At 36.9% G+C, this 15,635-nt stretch overlaps 1 protein-coding gene across 1 annotated transcript in view; it reads left to right on the top strand.

Annotated features, from left to right (window-relative positions):
- The first annotated feature begins 3,779 nt into the window (after positions 1-3,779).
- The window catches only part of LOC576942 (SWI/SNF-related matrix-associated actin-dependent regulator of chromatin subfamily D member 1), a 60,286-nt gene continuing 48,430 nt past the window's right edge, over positions 3,780-15,635 (top strand). The window contains exons 1-3 of the mRNA XM_030989810.1: positions 3,780-3,803; positions 8,398-8,520; positions 9,144-9,257. Coding sequence (XP_030845670.1) covers positions 3,780-3,803; positions 8,398-8,520; positions 9,144-9,257 — 261 coding nt within the window. The remainder of the gene's footprint in view (positions 3,804-8,397; positions 8,521-9,143; positions 9,258-15,635) is intronic.

Here is a 15,635-nt window from a genome sequence, read left to right as displayed (position 1 = left end):
CCTTTTGAAGGCTAGAACCAGGCATCCCGAAAAAACATCTGAATGGACGCAAATATGTCGTTCCACCTTGCGCGGTATTGTTTGAAAATGATCAAGCGGGGAAAAAAATATTCGGCTGTATGCCTTTCACTCCAACGTGACACCCTGATTAAGATGGTGAAAAGCCACAAAGTCAATGTTATTTTTTCACCGCTGTCAGACAAACTTTCTTCTGAATAGGTAAACTGGGATAGAGATAATACGATTGTCATCTTTACTGTACGGGTAGCTCGCTGGAATGGTGCTATTCAGGAAAAGGAGTCAACCCGAAGGCTCAAAAGAATAATCTTCCCACTGTGATTTCTTTCGCATTGTCTCCCTGCCCTCATTTTTTAAATAGCCTAAATTTGAAAAGATATAATAGGTCTTCCAGCGTCAGTTAGATTGAACAATACATACATTCAGGTCATGCTTATCTTTCAAATAGAACTACCTTTCGTGCACTTCTTTTTATACCAAAGTACTTTTTGCTTGATCATGGTTCGGGTCCTTTATAATTCATCACCTTGGCTTTTCCCAAAATCAACTTATTTTTCTTGATGCTTTTGGAGCATGACTGGAATGAATCGGCTTAACCCAAATTAGGTTTATTAATAGTAATAGCACCCAATATTCTAATTCAATGCACATTGATGTTCTCTCCCTATAACAAAGGTAACCCCTTACCTGGTTGTTATAACAATCATCAATAGTCTTCATGCCATATTGATCATTTCTTTATCTTTATAGTTTGGCCCTTTTTTTTCCATATCTCATATCCATTCGTCAGAGATGTTTTATTAATTTTCTATTTACATTATTTTATTCTTTTACTCTATTGTATAAGCTACATTTGTAACTTCACAGTATAACGGATATACATGAAAACTTGCAACTAAAAAGTACATGGAAGTCACTCAAACAAAATGACATTCTCTTAATTTTTCCCAAGATAGCCAATAGTACTTTGCAATTCAATTATTTGCAAATCAAGTTTTTCGCAGATGAGTTATTTGTTTTTGAATGGGCAATTAATTGAAAGTGTATTCAGGAAATGCACGCATGAGAACAGTTAACATTTGAAGTCCACGGTCAAACGGATGTATAACTTGTATCCATGACGATGGAAGGAGACGACGCCCCTGAGAAGGCTAACATGTTCATATCCGACCTAGATGTATGCTGTCATATGGAAGGAAGAAAGAAGCAGGGGGTGTTTCACAAAGATCCTAAGTCGAACTTAACTCTGAAGTTGGACATAAAAATTATGGAGAGCCATTTGTAGCCTTAAAATAAAAATATATTCAAAAGCTAAAGTTCAAGTATTTTAGACTTTTTATAAATTCCACATCAAGAACATGAAATCTCCTTGATAATAGAAAATATGAACGATTTGAATCAACATTTTATGCCTTTTAAAATAAGTTTTACAAAAAATTTTCATAGATGCTAACAGCATGCCATAATTTTTAAGTCCAACTTAGAGATGAGTTCAACTTAGGATCTTTGTGAAACACCCCCCAGGATCAGAGAAGAGGGTTTGGATGGGAAGAGGAATAGAGGATGAGGCAAGTCGGCTCAGTCAGTGAAGCCTCTGCCCGTCGAGCCAAAGATCGTGGGTTTGAATCCAACCCAGGCAGATGACGGATGAAGCCTGTGTTGTGTGTTAACGTTCCCCTCCCTTGTTTCATAGACGCAGGCTATGATCAATTACAAAACTCTCCGTCCCTCAGATAGGACGTTAAATGGAGGCCCCGTGTAGAGGAGAGTCACCAGCTTTTGCAGTTAGGAACCCACTGATAGTTCTACAGAATTTGATGTTGGCTACAAATGGGACATAGTACCTTTAAGGTTGTTGTTGGGCTTTTAGGCTGTCCAATATGAAAAGATTATTTATGCCTGGCTATACTGTTTTTCGAGTTATTCGTCAATGATGATTAGATGGCGCTGTTTCTTTTTCTCAAGACCGTTTCTTGAATCGAAGACTTTTTGTATGAATGTCACGACCCTTCTACAATATACTGCAGCACGTACTCCCATCAAATCAAAGCAATTTCCAAAATTTATATTTCTGTTTAGGAGTAAACCAAATTTATAGCTTGCCTATATTTGATGAAACTTTGTAATTTGCATGATCATGCTACAGTATAAAATTGATTTTTTATTATCATGAAATTAAATCACAGTCAATTTTAGGAGGTTCGTACATAAACTGTGGTATAGCAAAGGTAAACCCCTAGTCTTTGTTCATGAGGCATGGGGCTACGTGTGGTTCTTCACTTTTGGAGGTTTCTAGTTTAACTACTATTTGAAATTCTTGCATTGAGTCTCGTATTCAACAATCTTCTGTTGCTCCATTTCATGAGAAAATTATAAATGATTGTATGAATTGCACAACTGTACAGACACGTGATGATTGTTCAATCAATGCCCCCATAAAACCAATTCAAAGAAACCCACTCTTTCTAAACTTTATCATGAAATTCTCTTTATTTTTTTGTAAATTTCCCAAGGGAGAGGTAATAAAAGTCAGATTTGAAATTCAAGTTTTTATGAAGTGCCCTTCGAGGTATAATAGAATGGGACATTAGGGATTTTTTTTCCCCTCCTCCCTTACTAAGAATAGGCTTTGCCCCACTTCCCTGCAGTAATGCTCCCAAAACTGTGAATTAAATGCATAGAATATAAAGAACTATGTATAGGGAAGGAGCCAGCAGAGAGCTGGAAGGAATAAAAGTTGCCATAAAATTGGAAGTTGACACAAAGCAGAGAGGTTTTGAAAAAAAATGACTAAAAAAAACTGACTTCAAAACAAAGAGTGATTGGAGCAAATGGAAACACTATTGACTTAATGGCGTTGATACAGTTTGTGATAGATTGCCATTTGACAAGTGCTAGATGGATGAAAAGAACAGAAAAATGGTTAAAAGAAAACACTGCCTTTGGCAAAGTTTATAGAGCTATTCTGACACTGTCTTACTCCTTTTTTTCTTCTTCCTTCTCAGTTTTCAGTTTGTCATTACTTTTCCGGTTCTCTGCCTTCATATATGCTCTCTCTCTCTCTCTGCTTGACAATTTGTGAAATTACAATTAGCTATGGTGTCAGCATTCTTTGCGACTATTCATGATTTTAGCCAGTCTTTATTCCTGTGTTTTGCAGCCGCTGGGCTGTTTCCTTAATGTCTTTGTCCCAGTCTGATTTGGCACATATATCTGATTGTTTGTCCGAATGCAAGAAAGGAATTGCTAGGTTTCTCTTGGGATTTTATTTAAAAGTCTTTCCCTTTTATCCTTCAGGGTGGATTTTTTTTCTCTCTCTTGTGTTTGGGATGTCAAAGACCTAGTTTATACAGAAGGATTGATCTGTAGAAAAGCAGCAAGAATTGATTAATTATATTCCAGACCTCATAGTATTCATAGGATGCTAAACTAGAGTATCATTGTTACCATGGTTACAACCATTTATCATTATTCTTGTTGAATCTTCCCATTTTAGAGACTGCTGCCCTTATTCACAGGCATATAGTTTTTTTCTAAAGTACATATTACATGGAAGTCCAGGCTGTTTTCAGCTTCCTTATCCTCAGTTGAAACATTTTAAAAGGACATTGAATAGCTCTATCTTGTGTAACCACCAGTCAGTAGCAGTTCTAGAGGGGGCTTTGGGGGCTGAAGTCCCCCTCCCCCAAACACCCCCCCCCCCCCCGAAAAAAAAGAAAAAGAAAAATCTTCTTTCAAAACCACTCCAATTACCAACCATGATGGGCCTTGTGTCTTTGTCAGAGGTATGTCTTTGTTAGCATGTAGGCTAAAAAGACCTAATATGGACCTGATTTCAACATCGACTCTGTAACAAAAAACAATTATTCAACTGACAATGAGTAAGAGTATATTTGTAAAGCGCTTAGAGACATTTGTATTAAGCGCTATATAAAAATTAAATATTATTATTATTATTATTATTATTCCAGGCCCCTTTATCAATATCCTTCAATTTATTCAATAGTTTAATCTTGCCCATCTTTGGATCTCTCAAATTGAAGTCATGGTCAGTCTTTAATCAAGATTAAACTAAATCCAACCGGATCCAATTGGATTCAACTGGATATAGAGCCAGCTTACATGGAAGTGTAAGAATGGGGCTGCAGAAAGGAAGAGAGAGAGAGAGAGAGTCATACACACACACTTACACACTGAGCGATGATGTCTCTGACCTGTCGTCTGTTGAACTCCAAAAACCTCACTCTAATAAGTGAACCACTTTGAAGCTTTCAAAGAAATGGCGAGGGTGTGTTGACACAATTCCAAATCCTCTCTCTTTTAAAGCCAGAAGGTATATTAACTCACTTACCCGAACTCAAATGAATGCCTTTGCTAGTGAATGAGACAAATATACTTCTTCAATCCATTGACAGTAGTCATGCAGTTTTGTCTTACAAGTTGCAGATATCATATTCTAACCAAAGGAAAATGCCTTTGAGGTGTAAAATGAACCGTTCTCTTATAAATCACAGATGCATGAGCCTCTGCAAAGTGGCCTGGTTATTTTCTTAATATCTGTAATAAAGGAAAAATATATAGCCTTCAGAGGTGAGCTGATGAAGATTAATTTCCTCTTGCTTCTTTTTAAAAATCATTATCTTCCTTCCTTAAATTTCCCTGTCTTATTTGCATATGTATCTTGTAGCAGTTTGGGCCATTGGCTGTAGCAGTCCATAAAAGAAGAGCACTTGCAAGCTTTGTTATGTTTCAGCCAGTATTCCCAGATATATGTCAAAATGGTTGCATCATTAAATGGGTCATAATTGATAGAACTCTTTGTGATAAAGTATGCTGATATTGATTAATGTTAGTGTGGAAAGAGCTCTGACACCCCTAAATAGTTCTCCACCCCCAATAAACTCTGTGTGCATTGTCACACCAAAAAAAAAGAGAGCAATGTTCGATGCTTTCAAGGCATTTATTGAAAAGAGGAATACAAATGGAATTGCAGTGACTCTCTTGATAGAGTGAATGACTTGAGACCTGGGGGGTGTTTCACAAAGATCTTAAGTTGAACTTATCTCTAAGTTGGACTTTAAAATTATGGATAGCAGTTAGCATCTGTGAAAATATTTTGTAAAAGTTATTTTAAAAGGCATAGAATGTTGATTAAAATCATTAATATTTTCTATTATCATGGGAGAGTTCATGTTCTTGATGTGGAATTTATGAAAAGTCTAAAATATTTCAATTTTTGCTTTTGAATATTTTATTTTAAGTCTACAAATGGCTCTCCATAATGTTTAAGTCCAACTTAGAGTTAAGTTCGACTTAGAATCTTTGTGAAACACCCCCCTGGTGCACTTCCCAATCGGTAGGACGACAACGCCATGTACATCAATCAACCAATCAAAAAGCATTCCATACAACTCAAACCACAGTGATGATAGTCTCAGCTAACAGACCCTGAAAGCACCCAAAGCAACCAAACGATATAACTTCTTTAATATGAAGAGGGATACTTTTCATGTGATTTTAGTTTTAATTTGAGTGGGAGGTTGTATTCTCAATATAACTTGTGGGAGTATACTCTGTTGAAAGATAACCTGAATGTTCTGTATGCACAACTGTATTTAAAAATTGATCCCTTGTAGTTGTAGGTGTATATGATGGTGTATGTACAGTTTTAAAAGACATTGAAAGAAAAAGGATGAAGAAAAGAAGGTAAATTTGTCATTATTACAGATGTTGTGGTAAAAATGTAAATTCATTTACAATGAGCAGCAACTTGGCCTCCACATTTTTTTGGTCATTATTACAGATATTTGTGGTAAAAATATAAATGCTGACTTAAATGTCATTCACAACATACAGCAACATGGCCTTCACATTAAACAAAATATGGTAGTCTAGTACAGTGAAGATATCATAGTTCCTATACAGTACTGTGCCCACACAGTCGATGGAAACTATAAAGAGAGGGAGAGAGAATAAGTTTGGGGAAAGAGAGGGAGGGAGTGCTCGGAGAGGAGCGATTTGTTAAATAGACTGGCAGCTGACAATGGGATAATTGATTGTGTTATGACAAGGATTCAATGATATTTAGGTTATGTTTGTGAAGCTTTTATATCGCCTCTTCAATAGCTATACTTCATCATCTTCCAGTCATGTTGATCTTCGTCTTTCTGTCATTTTCGCTGTTCTTTTATGTCTCCACATTTTTTTCTCTCATTTTATTAGATCCTTGTATTCTGTTCTCTTTCTTGCTGCCTCGATCCCCTCGATTCTTGCATTCATTTGTCCTGCTTTGTCTTTATGATTATTTTTTCCTATAAATGATTTTATTCTGTGTGTTTGTTTTTTGTTTTTTGTTTTAATTGTGTGGGGGGGTGGGTCTGACTCTATTTCCATACCTGTCCCCCCCCCCCCCTCTCTCTCTCTATCTCTCTCTCTCTTTCCAACAACAGTGTAAAAATCATTTTTATATCCCTTTCTCTTGTTTGTTTTGTTTCCTCCAATTTTTCTGTATTTATCCTCTTCAAAGAAACTTCTTATTGATACCGTACTTTCTACCCTCTCCCCTCTCTCTCTCTCTCTCTCTCTCTCTCTCTCTATCTCTCTCCCTCTCTCTCCCCCCCTCTCTCTCCCCTCTCTCTGAATTACCCCTCACCTTCTCCGAGAGCTTGTGTGCCTGTCGATTCTTCCCTTCTCTTTATCTCTCTTTCTCTCCATCAATTTATTTCTCTCTATCAATTTCTTTCTCTCTCTCACTCCCTCTTTCTATCTCTTCCTTACTCCTCTCTCTATCTCTCTCTGTATAAAAGTTTGTTGCTGCCGTGTTGCAAGATGAGCCCTCTATGCGTGCGTAGCGACACAAAAGTGCATTGAAATTTATCACTCTGAACCAGTTTGAATAATGGAGCTTGAAAATGGCATTGTCGTTAAACACGCATCAGCTATCTTCAAAAGAAAGTAGGCTAAAGAGAGAAAGACCGGGATAGAGTAAGCGAGAGAGAAGAGAAGAGAATCGAGTCTTTGAGTGATCAATGATGGGACAGCCATTGTTCGACACAAAAGCCTGTACACAATTACACAAATTTTGATGTGTTTGTTGGTTTATCTCTTTGTCTTTCATTGATGTGTATTTGGGCCACGAGACAGGATCAAATGGATGAGTGTTTGTTGGCGAGTTGACAGTCTCACAAATGACCTAGATCTACCATGATCTATCTATTCAAATTAATCTTTTAAGAGCATGCATTCATACAAGCCAACAAGGCCCTATTTTTCCCCTACTGCTGCCGCCGCAAAGCTTTGTTTGTGCGTGTTAACGATCCCTTGATAAGGGATCTAAATGTTTAATGACCGGTCTTCGAATGCCCAATTTTTGAACTCCCGACTGAAACCCTTAAGTTCCAAAGGGGAAACAAAATAAAGTTATTGGCATTTATTATTGTTATGAGGAATTAAGAATTAATGTGACCTATATTTTTGCTCTAGATAGCCACATATCTGTGTGATGTACAGTCAGCATTTTATAGAGTGTATTATACTTTGTAAATGCTAGCTTATTAAATTTAGGGAAAGGTATCTAGTACATGTACAGTTACATTTAAAACCATTTTGAGAGAGCTCTTAATCTTTATAAAGATTAATCCTTAAAATCAAATTTATATTTATACCGTCCATATCTACTTTTCTTGTTGTTTTTGGGGAATTCAAATGAGTGCACATTGCAGTATGAGTTGAACCCTACTTATGTAAGTGATCATAATATCCAAATCTTTATGGAAAGTATAATGCTCTGGAATATTCGAGCCATAACACAGCTACTATATGAATATATTCTACTGCACTTTAATACAAAGTAAATTTCTACCCCAGCTGATGAACTGAGCTGCCATGATAAGGCAACGGCACTTTACTTCACCTAGGTGGGACTTGAACCACAAACCATGTGATCCACAGTCTGGTGTCATATCCACTATATCACGACACCTCTACATATAAGCAATACGCAACTATTAAACCTATAGCCTAATACATATTCTTCTTGGGACTAAGTACTTCAAGATTAATGCATGATGCATATGATTGCAGATGCTTTAACTCTGTCTTGATACCTCATGTCAGTGACTCGTGTTTCATCCACTCGGCCTCTATTATATGAATAACAGTAACAGAGGTAATTTGTGCTTATTGTATAACCATTGCCAAGTCAGAGAACAAAAGTAAAAACAATAAATGATAATAATAACAAATAAAGACTTAGATTTCTTCAATCATAACATTAGAGGGAGCTGTCTAGAAATAATACCAATTGGCAAATGTTCAATTGCTTAATATAGCATGCTTCATTTATTAAATCCTTGCTCTTTTTTATGGGTATCTTTGCAGCAAAAACGCAAGCTGAGGGTTTTCATCTCCAACACGTACTACCCCGGCAAACCGGATGCGGAGGAAGATGATTCCAGCGTTCCATCCTGGGAGCTGAGAGTGGAAGGGAGACTACTAGAGGATGTAAGTTTATGGGATAAGAAGTAGAATTAATAGGGGAGTTTGAGATGGTTATAGGAGTGGGGGGGGGGGGTGTTAATTGTGTTCAAGTACATTTCTGCTTTTACATTGCACACTTTACTCTCCAGTGACCCCCCATTTGCTCCTGAGGCAATTGCTCCAGGCTTTAAAAATCTTTCAGTGTCTGGAATGGTATATAGAGCTACTTCATTGCTTTGTGAAGATTACATTCACTTAAAATGTAATTAAACTGTAATAATATAGTTGGGAGAATTAAGGAATCAATCAGATCAGTTCTTCCCAATTTTATCATTAATAATGGTCAGTTTTCACTCAAACTTTCAGATTATCTTTATTTGTACATCTAGCATTGAAGTCACTACCTTAGCACCATTTTCTCTCATCTGAACAATGTTACCAAGTCCCTTTAAAGCCTATGGATAAAACAATTCAGAAGTCTATGAGTTACGAAGTCAAGAAGTATTTAGCACACTAACTAAAATCTCATTTCATTCATCTCTTCTTTCTTTCACTTCTTTCTTCATTCTATCATAATATTCTCATCCTTATTCATGTCCTCCACTGTTTCATCCACCATACTGTCTTTTATATCTGTAAATTCATAGCCAAGTGCACCCAAGTATGACACACGGCAGAAGCGCAAGTTTTCTTCTTTCTTCAAGAGCCTGGTCATCGAGCTTGACAAGGACCTCTACGGACCGGACAACCATCTTGTTGAGGTATGTGATGCATGAATCTTTCTTTGATCTAGTATGAAGTAACAATAGGTTCCAGTTGCTGTGTTGTGTTGTGGAATACACTTACTGAGCAAGATTGAGCAAATATCTGCTGCATTGGCAGGAGCCCATTAGCGCTTAATACATCTACGATGTCTCAAGGGACTGTACAGAAATGTAATCACCCTGGTCATCGGATTCAGGCTTGCCTGCACACAAGATATGCACATTCTCCACTTCCTGAGGAGTATTCTAGCCAGGAGCCATGTTACAGACACTCCTCACAATGCAGAGCAAACTATGATGACTTACACATTGGACTGGGTACCCATTCAACACCTAAGTGGAGAGAGGCAACATAGATAAAATGCCTTGCTAAAGGGCATTAGTGCTATGTCAGGGATCAAGCTCATGTCCTTTGCATCTTCAGTCATGTGTTTAAACCACCTGACTACAACACTTTTACATTATGAGCAATATGCAACAACAGTGTTAGTACAGAGAATTACATAGTTTACAAAAGTCTTTTTTTTCCCCTTTTTTTTTTCCATCTGAATATTTCTAATAGTGATTGGCATCTAAAAGTCAGAAAACCTGTATATTGAGATCAAGATGATAACTCTCATACAGTCATTAATGAATAATATCCCAAACAATGTCATCAGATTCCTTCAGTGTTACGATCGTGTAGTACGCTCTCAGCTCTTGCCGTAGACTCAATATGAATACTGTTATATTGAACAGTTAGTGTGTAGACCACTTGCTTAAAGGGGAAGTCCATCTGGATATCATCAGTGATCACTGAAAGTTGAGCAAAATGCAATGAAAAATAGGATGTTATTAATTTGGAAGTTGAGGTCAATCAAACACAAATTGGCAACTCTGTGACCTAACATGTGAGCTCCTAACCAATTTTTTCTGTAAAGAAAATTTCTTAAACTTTAATTTTCTTAATTATTGATGATGGAAAAGATTTGTTTCAAAGAGGGGTTGTATAAAAAAGCATATTTGAAATAATTAAATTTAGGGTGAATGTATAATTGAAAATATAAATTGTTGAAGATTCTAAAAAATCATAACTTTCTTACTTTTAATCGTTTTTTGGTCAAACTTTAACTGATCTGTTTTTCTAATTTTTCTGCTTTCATTAAAACCAACTCAATATTCACCTAATAATTCACTTATTAGGTTGCATGAACTCATCCTAAATATGAATATTTATGTAAGAATTCAATAAGTAGTTGACTTGCTGCTTGTATCGCGTTCAAAATGAAAAGTTTGTAATTTAAATTGAATAGTAAACAGTACCTTTAACTGCACATTCTTCTCAGTAATTTGAGCATCGAGAAGAGTTCACTGGAGCTGTGCATCGGAGTTGTCAAATTTTTCACCCAGTTTGCTTTGGTTTGGAGAGCAATATTTATGTTGAAACGCTATGTTATCTTATCAATCTCGCTCCCTTGTCATTGAACTTGACTTATGTTGACTAGTGACATATTTTTTATTCACCACACAAAAAAAAAACACAAAGTTTGAGACCAAAGTTGTTTACATTCCTGGGCCTCATGTGTTACGGGTGAAGAGTGGAAGATACCAAACGCAAGAGACAGGTAGAGGGAGAGAGAGAGAGGAGAGAGAGAGAGAGAGAGAGAGAGAGAGAGAGAGAGGGGGAGAGAAGGGGGAGGGAGAGAGAGAGAGAGGGAGAAGGAGAGAGAGAGAGGTAAAGAGAGAGAGAGAGAGATAAGGAGAAATGACAGAAGAATAGAAGATCTATTTTTAAAAATGAGAAAAGTAGGGAAAGATGAACAAGTTGTGATAGAAGAAAAGAGAAAATGAAAGATTTATAAAGATGTGAATATAAATAGATGGAAAATTAGGCAAGAAAGGTAGAGAAAGAGAGTTAAAGAGATGTAAAGAGGGAGAGAAAGAGATACACATTGAGTTTACAAAGTGATAGAACTCAAGGGAAAAGAGAGATAAGTATTAAAACAGAGAAGGGAAAAAGAGAGAAAGAGGGACATACAGAGATAAAGTGAACAGAACAGGAAGAGAGAGAAAGAGGGGGAATATTAATACATAGACAGTTCTTTGAAAATAAAAGTGAATTAGATGAGCAGTATTTCTTTTAAAAGGTCTAATTAAACCATGTAGAGCCAGGTACAAATCAACAGTTAGAAACATGAGTATATAGGGAGGAAGTTATGTGAAGACAAAGTGGTAGAAAATGGATCATGATGAAATAATAAGATATTGGCAGAACAACAGAATAGGATCGTATGCAAATAGAGATAAAATGATGGAAGAGAGAGAGAGAGAGAGAGGGAGAGATAGTAAACAAAGAAGGAAACTATTTAGGCCACGAGGAGACAAGTTTGTGACAAGATGAAGTCTGGTTGGAGCCGAGGGCGCCTGGCTGGACGTACGGACGGACCGTCAGTCGTCCACCGTCATATGCAGGCTGACAGTTCACTTGTGCTGGCCTGCCAAGAGTGTAACAAATGGATAAATTAATATTTCCTGTAGCAGATTCAGCTTGGAACTGGGCTAAATGTCTTTGTCACGGGCAGCCCCTATGTTTGCAGGAGGAGGGCTGTGATGAGGTTTGATGTTGTAAACATGACAGAAAAGAAGAGAAGAAAAACAATTTTATGGATATTTATGTTGCAATTTCTCACATGTGAAGGTCAGATGTGGCAAAAGTACAGTGAGAAATTGACAAAGTTCCCCCCCCCTCTCTCTCTCTCTCTCTCTCTCTTTCTTTCACTTACTCTTTCTCTCTTTCCCTCCCTCCCCCTCTCTCTCTTTCTCTGTCTCTTGTAACTTCACCCTTTATTTCTCCCCCCCCCCCCCGTCCCTTTATTTTTCGCCCTCTTGTCTGCTGTCTCGGCCTCTTTACCTTTTTCCTTTATCAATCATTTGTTCCATATATAGAGATAGCCAATGATTGAGTCGATTTTAAGAATTCTGCAATTTATTTTTAAAAATGATGGATTTCTTTGTCGCCTCTTTTTACATAGCAGTAAATTTTGTTGGAATAATATTAATGAAAAAAAAGTAACTTCTGGAAAATCAATCCCATTATTATTCATTGTTTATGATGAAACTTTGATCATTTTCTAGTGGGCATCAGTTCCGTAATAGGACATTACTTTCAATGCTTAGCTTCATTACAGTTCATTACAAACTTTTATGAATCAAAAATATTGCCTTGATTGCCATACAATCAACTATAATGAATGAATGAATGATAATGAAATTAGGTTTCCATTCAACCGATTTCTGTTCTGTGCTTAAAAAGGAAGAATCCTTTGAGATGACATTATCAATTTGTCTCTCTCCCTCCCTGTTTTTTTCTGTCTTCCTACCTTCTTTGTATCTATCTCCTTCTCATCTGCGGTTAAAATCAACCAACGAGCAAGGCGTCCAACACATGACGTACTTTCATGTGCGGAACATAACCTGCCCTACATATGGTTAATGATCAATGAGTGATATTTAGGTTAATTGCCCACCCTTGCCAAAACTTATCTCTCTGGGGTCGGTTAAGATGAGCCACGACAAAACAAAGAGTCAACATTTCCACACACCCACTGACTTTATTTTGATCGAATCGGCAACATTCACATCCATAGATGCGTCCTAGCCTTCTACATTCACTGTAACTGTGTTCACATTTTTTTCTTGGTTGTGTGAGTGGTATCAAATTGGCAGCGATTACATCCAGAAATTTCCCCGACCATGCATCCTCAGGTTCACATCTTTTCCTTGGTCGTGTTGCATAAAATTGGCAACGATTACATACAAAGATGGACCAGGGTATCCTTCTTTGAATTTGCTAGGTTTACACATTTGGTTGTTAAGCATCAAATTGGCAAAGTATGAACATTGCCATTAAACTTAAATAAAAATATGAAGTCATTCATATATGCTATGACATGTAGACAGTGAGAGATGACTTCTAGAAGCAGAGCAAGATTGTATGCACCTCCTCCATTACTAGTATGAACACTACCAAGTGATGTGCTCAATGATTACAGTGTAATACAGGAGCTGTGTTATTAGAGTGATTTCTACCTCTTCTACCAGAGGTTGAGCAAGATTGCTATGCACTTTCATCAGCTTAATATCAAGTGTGAACACTGCCACAAAATCTGCTGAATGAAAATAATGTAATTGTGATGCTGTGGTATATGTATTAGAGTGACTTCTATCTCTTCTACCAGAAGTTTAGCAAGGTTGCCACATATAGTTGCATCAGCTTAATACCAAGTGTGAACACTGCCAAGAAATCTGCTAAATGAAAATGATGTAATTCTGTTGCTGTGGTATTAAGCAGACACTGTGATGACTTTCTAAGAACATCATGGGTGGTCATTATTTCACCACATTACCTCTGATCTCATCAAGAGTAATTTCGAAATCTAGGTCTGAATCTAATTTCAAATATGAGACCTAATTATTGGCCCACTTGTCCAACTTTGTGCTTAATTGCATATTACCCCTCTTACCCCGACAACAGACCCGTCCTAGCCCTTATCTTTGTCTTTCATTCAACTTCAAAGGGATGATATCATATTAGCCTCCATTTTCAGATAACTGCACCAGTTGAACATAAATTAAGACATTGACTGTATCCAAGGAAATAATGTCCAAGGAAATGATAACAATTTATGCTTTTCATAATCAATTCTCGTATTATTTTGAAGTGAATGTGGCTATTTGTTGTATACTTGTGTCAATGAATAACTTTTTAAGCTGTCCCCAGCGCTAATATTTCAAGCAGATGGGCGACTTGAGCAAAGTTTTGTAATCTTGAGCTTTGGAAACAACTACCGGTAGATAAATCCTCGCAAAATCAAATGAAATTTACCCTGAAAGATTTAGACTTCCTAAGTCTTGCTTTGTTCCGTAGCATACTAAGAACTCAAACATGCTCAAAAACGATATGATAGATTTAGGCCCACAGACAGGTGTAGAGGAGTGGAAAATAGAGGGACATTGAGTTAACATCAAGTAGGACTTGATTCTTCAAGTTCAAGTCACCATTTTTGTTTTAAACAGAAGTGTGCTAAATAACAGGATCAACATAACAAGATGTGATTATTTGCATGTCCCTACAGCTTTCTGTGGTACATCTTCCTGGAGAACAAAATAATAATGGGGGTATTTTCTGGAAAATGTCCTAATGATTTGGGTGAGGAAAGTAGAACACATTGATGTGAAGTTCAATCGAGTTGGTATTGGCTTACCCCCAAAGACTAATTTCACAATTATGGGTTTTCTTACTAACTAACTCTCGGTTAGTGTGGGCTTTTCACCAGGCTTTGTTCGAATTTCCTTGAAAAATAATTAGAGGATACTCTTTGTATCTGTTACAGCTGAATAATGTCCAATTAACCCCACATTCTTTTGTTTAAACAGCACTGGTGCAGTGTCAGCCTAAACCAATATAGCCATAGTGCTGTCACCTCAAGTTAGCAGTACTAATTTATTACATTTTTATCAGTGGAAGTGGAAATCAAGTATTGCATCAGAAACTCCTATGTTACTTTTAAAGTTGTCAATACATCATAGCACTTTGAGACATTTAAATCAGCGTTGTTCAACCTTTTTTTTAGTCACGGCACCCTTGGAAGAAATTAAAAGTTTTGTATCACCCCAATTTCAAATTCACTACAGATTTATTTTGCCTCACTCTGGTATTTGTCAAGTGTCATGAGCATAGGTACAGACATATTTTGTTTTCAAATACAAGTGAGCAAAATTATAAAATGCACTCATACACATCAACAGAATTTGTAATGACTTCTGTGCTTGCTTTGATTCGAAGTCATCCCCCCTTAACCATTACCATTTTATTATAATTCTCATGTAATTTTTAGGTGACATATGTTTATTTAGGGGATGATGGGCCCCCTTTAACATGTTAGCTTTGCCCCTGGAAACTTTGTTTTCAAACCAGGTCCCATGCCAAAACAGCATAAAAAAGTGTCATTTATGATTTCCGTTGACCAATATTTTGGTAACTAATTGCCGCGTTTGTTGGATTCATAGGCCTGACAAGGCTGTGAATGATCAATGCTCATAGGTACTCTTTGTCACATTTAGAGTTCTCCTTTCATTGTTTTCTCCTTCATGTTTTTCTCCTCTTTTCTTGTGTACCTTCTGTCTTTCTTCTACACCATCATTTATTAAAGTCAGCATTTCCCTCTTACGAGAGATCACTGATTTTTGCACCATGATGACACTCCCTCCCTTCACTCTTTCTTGTCTTTAACAACATCCTCATTTTTGTTGTGCTCATGCACAGTAATCAATAAAAGATGGGGGTAAATTGAGATAGAATTTAAATAAAAAACATTTCCATAGTCTCTTGTACCA

Source organism: Strongylocentrotus purpuratus, unplaced genomic scaffold (assembly GCF_000002235.5).
Source record: "Strongylocentrotus purpuratus isolate Spur 01 unplaced genomic scaffold, Spur_5.0 spur5_scaffold_19, whole genome shotgun sequence".
Taxonomy (NCBI): Eukaryota; Metazoa; Echinodermata; class Echinoidea; order Camarodonta; family Strongylocentrotidae; genus Strongylocentrotus; species Strongylocentrotus purpuratus.
The sequence above is the reverse complement of the archived record's forward strand: the minus strand, read 5'-3'. Positions and strand labels throughout refer to the sequence as shown.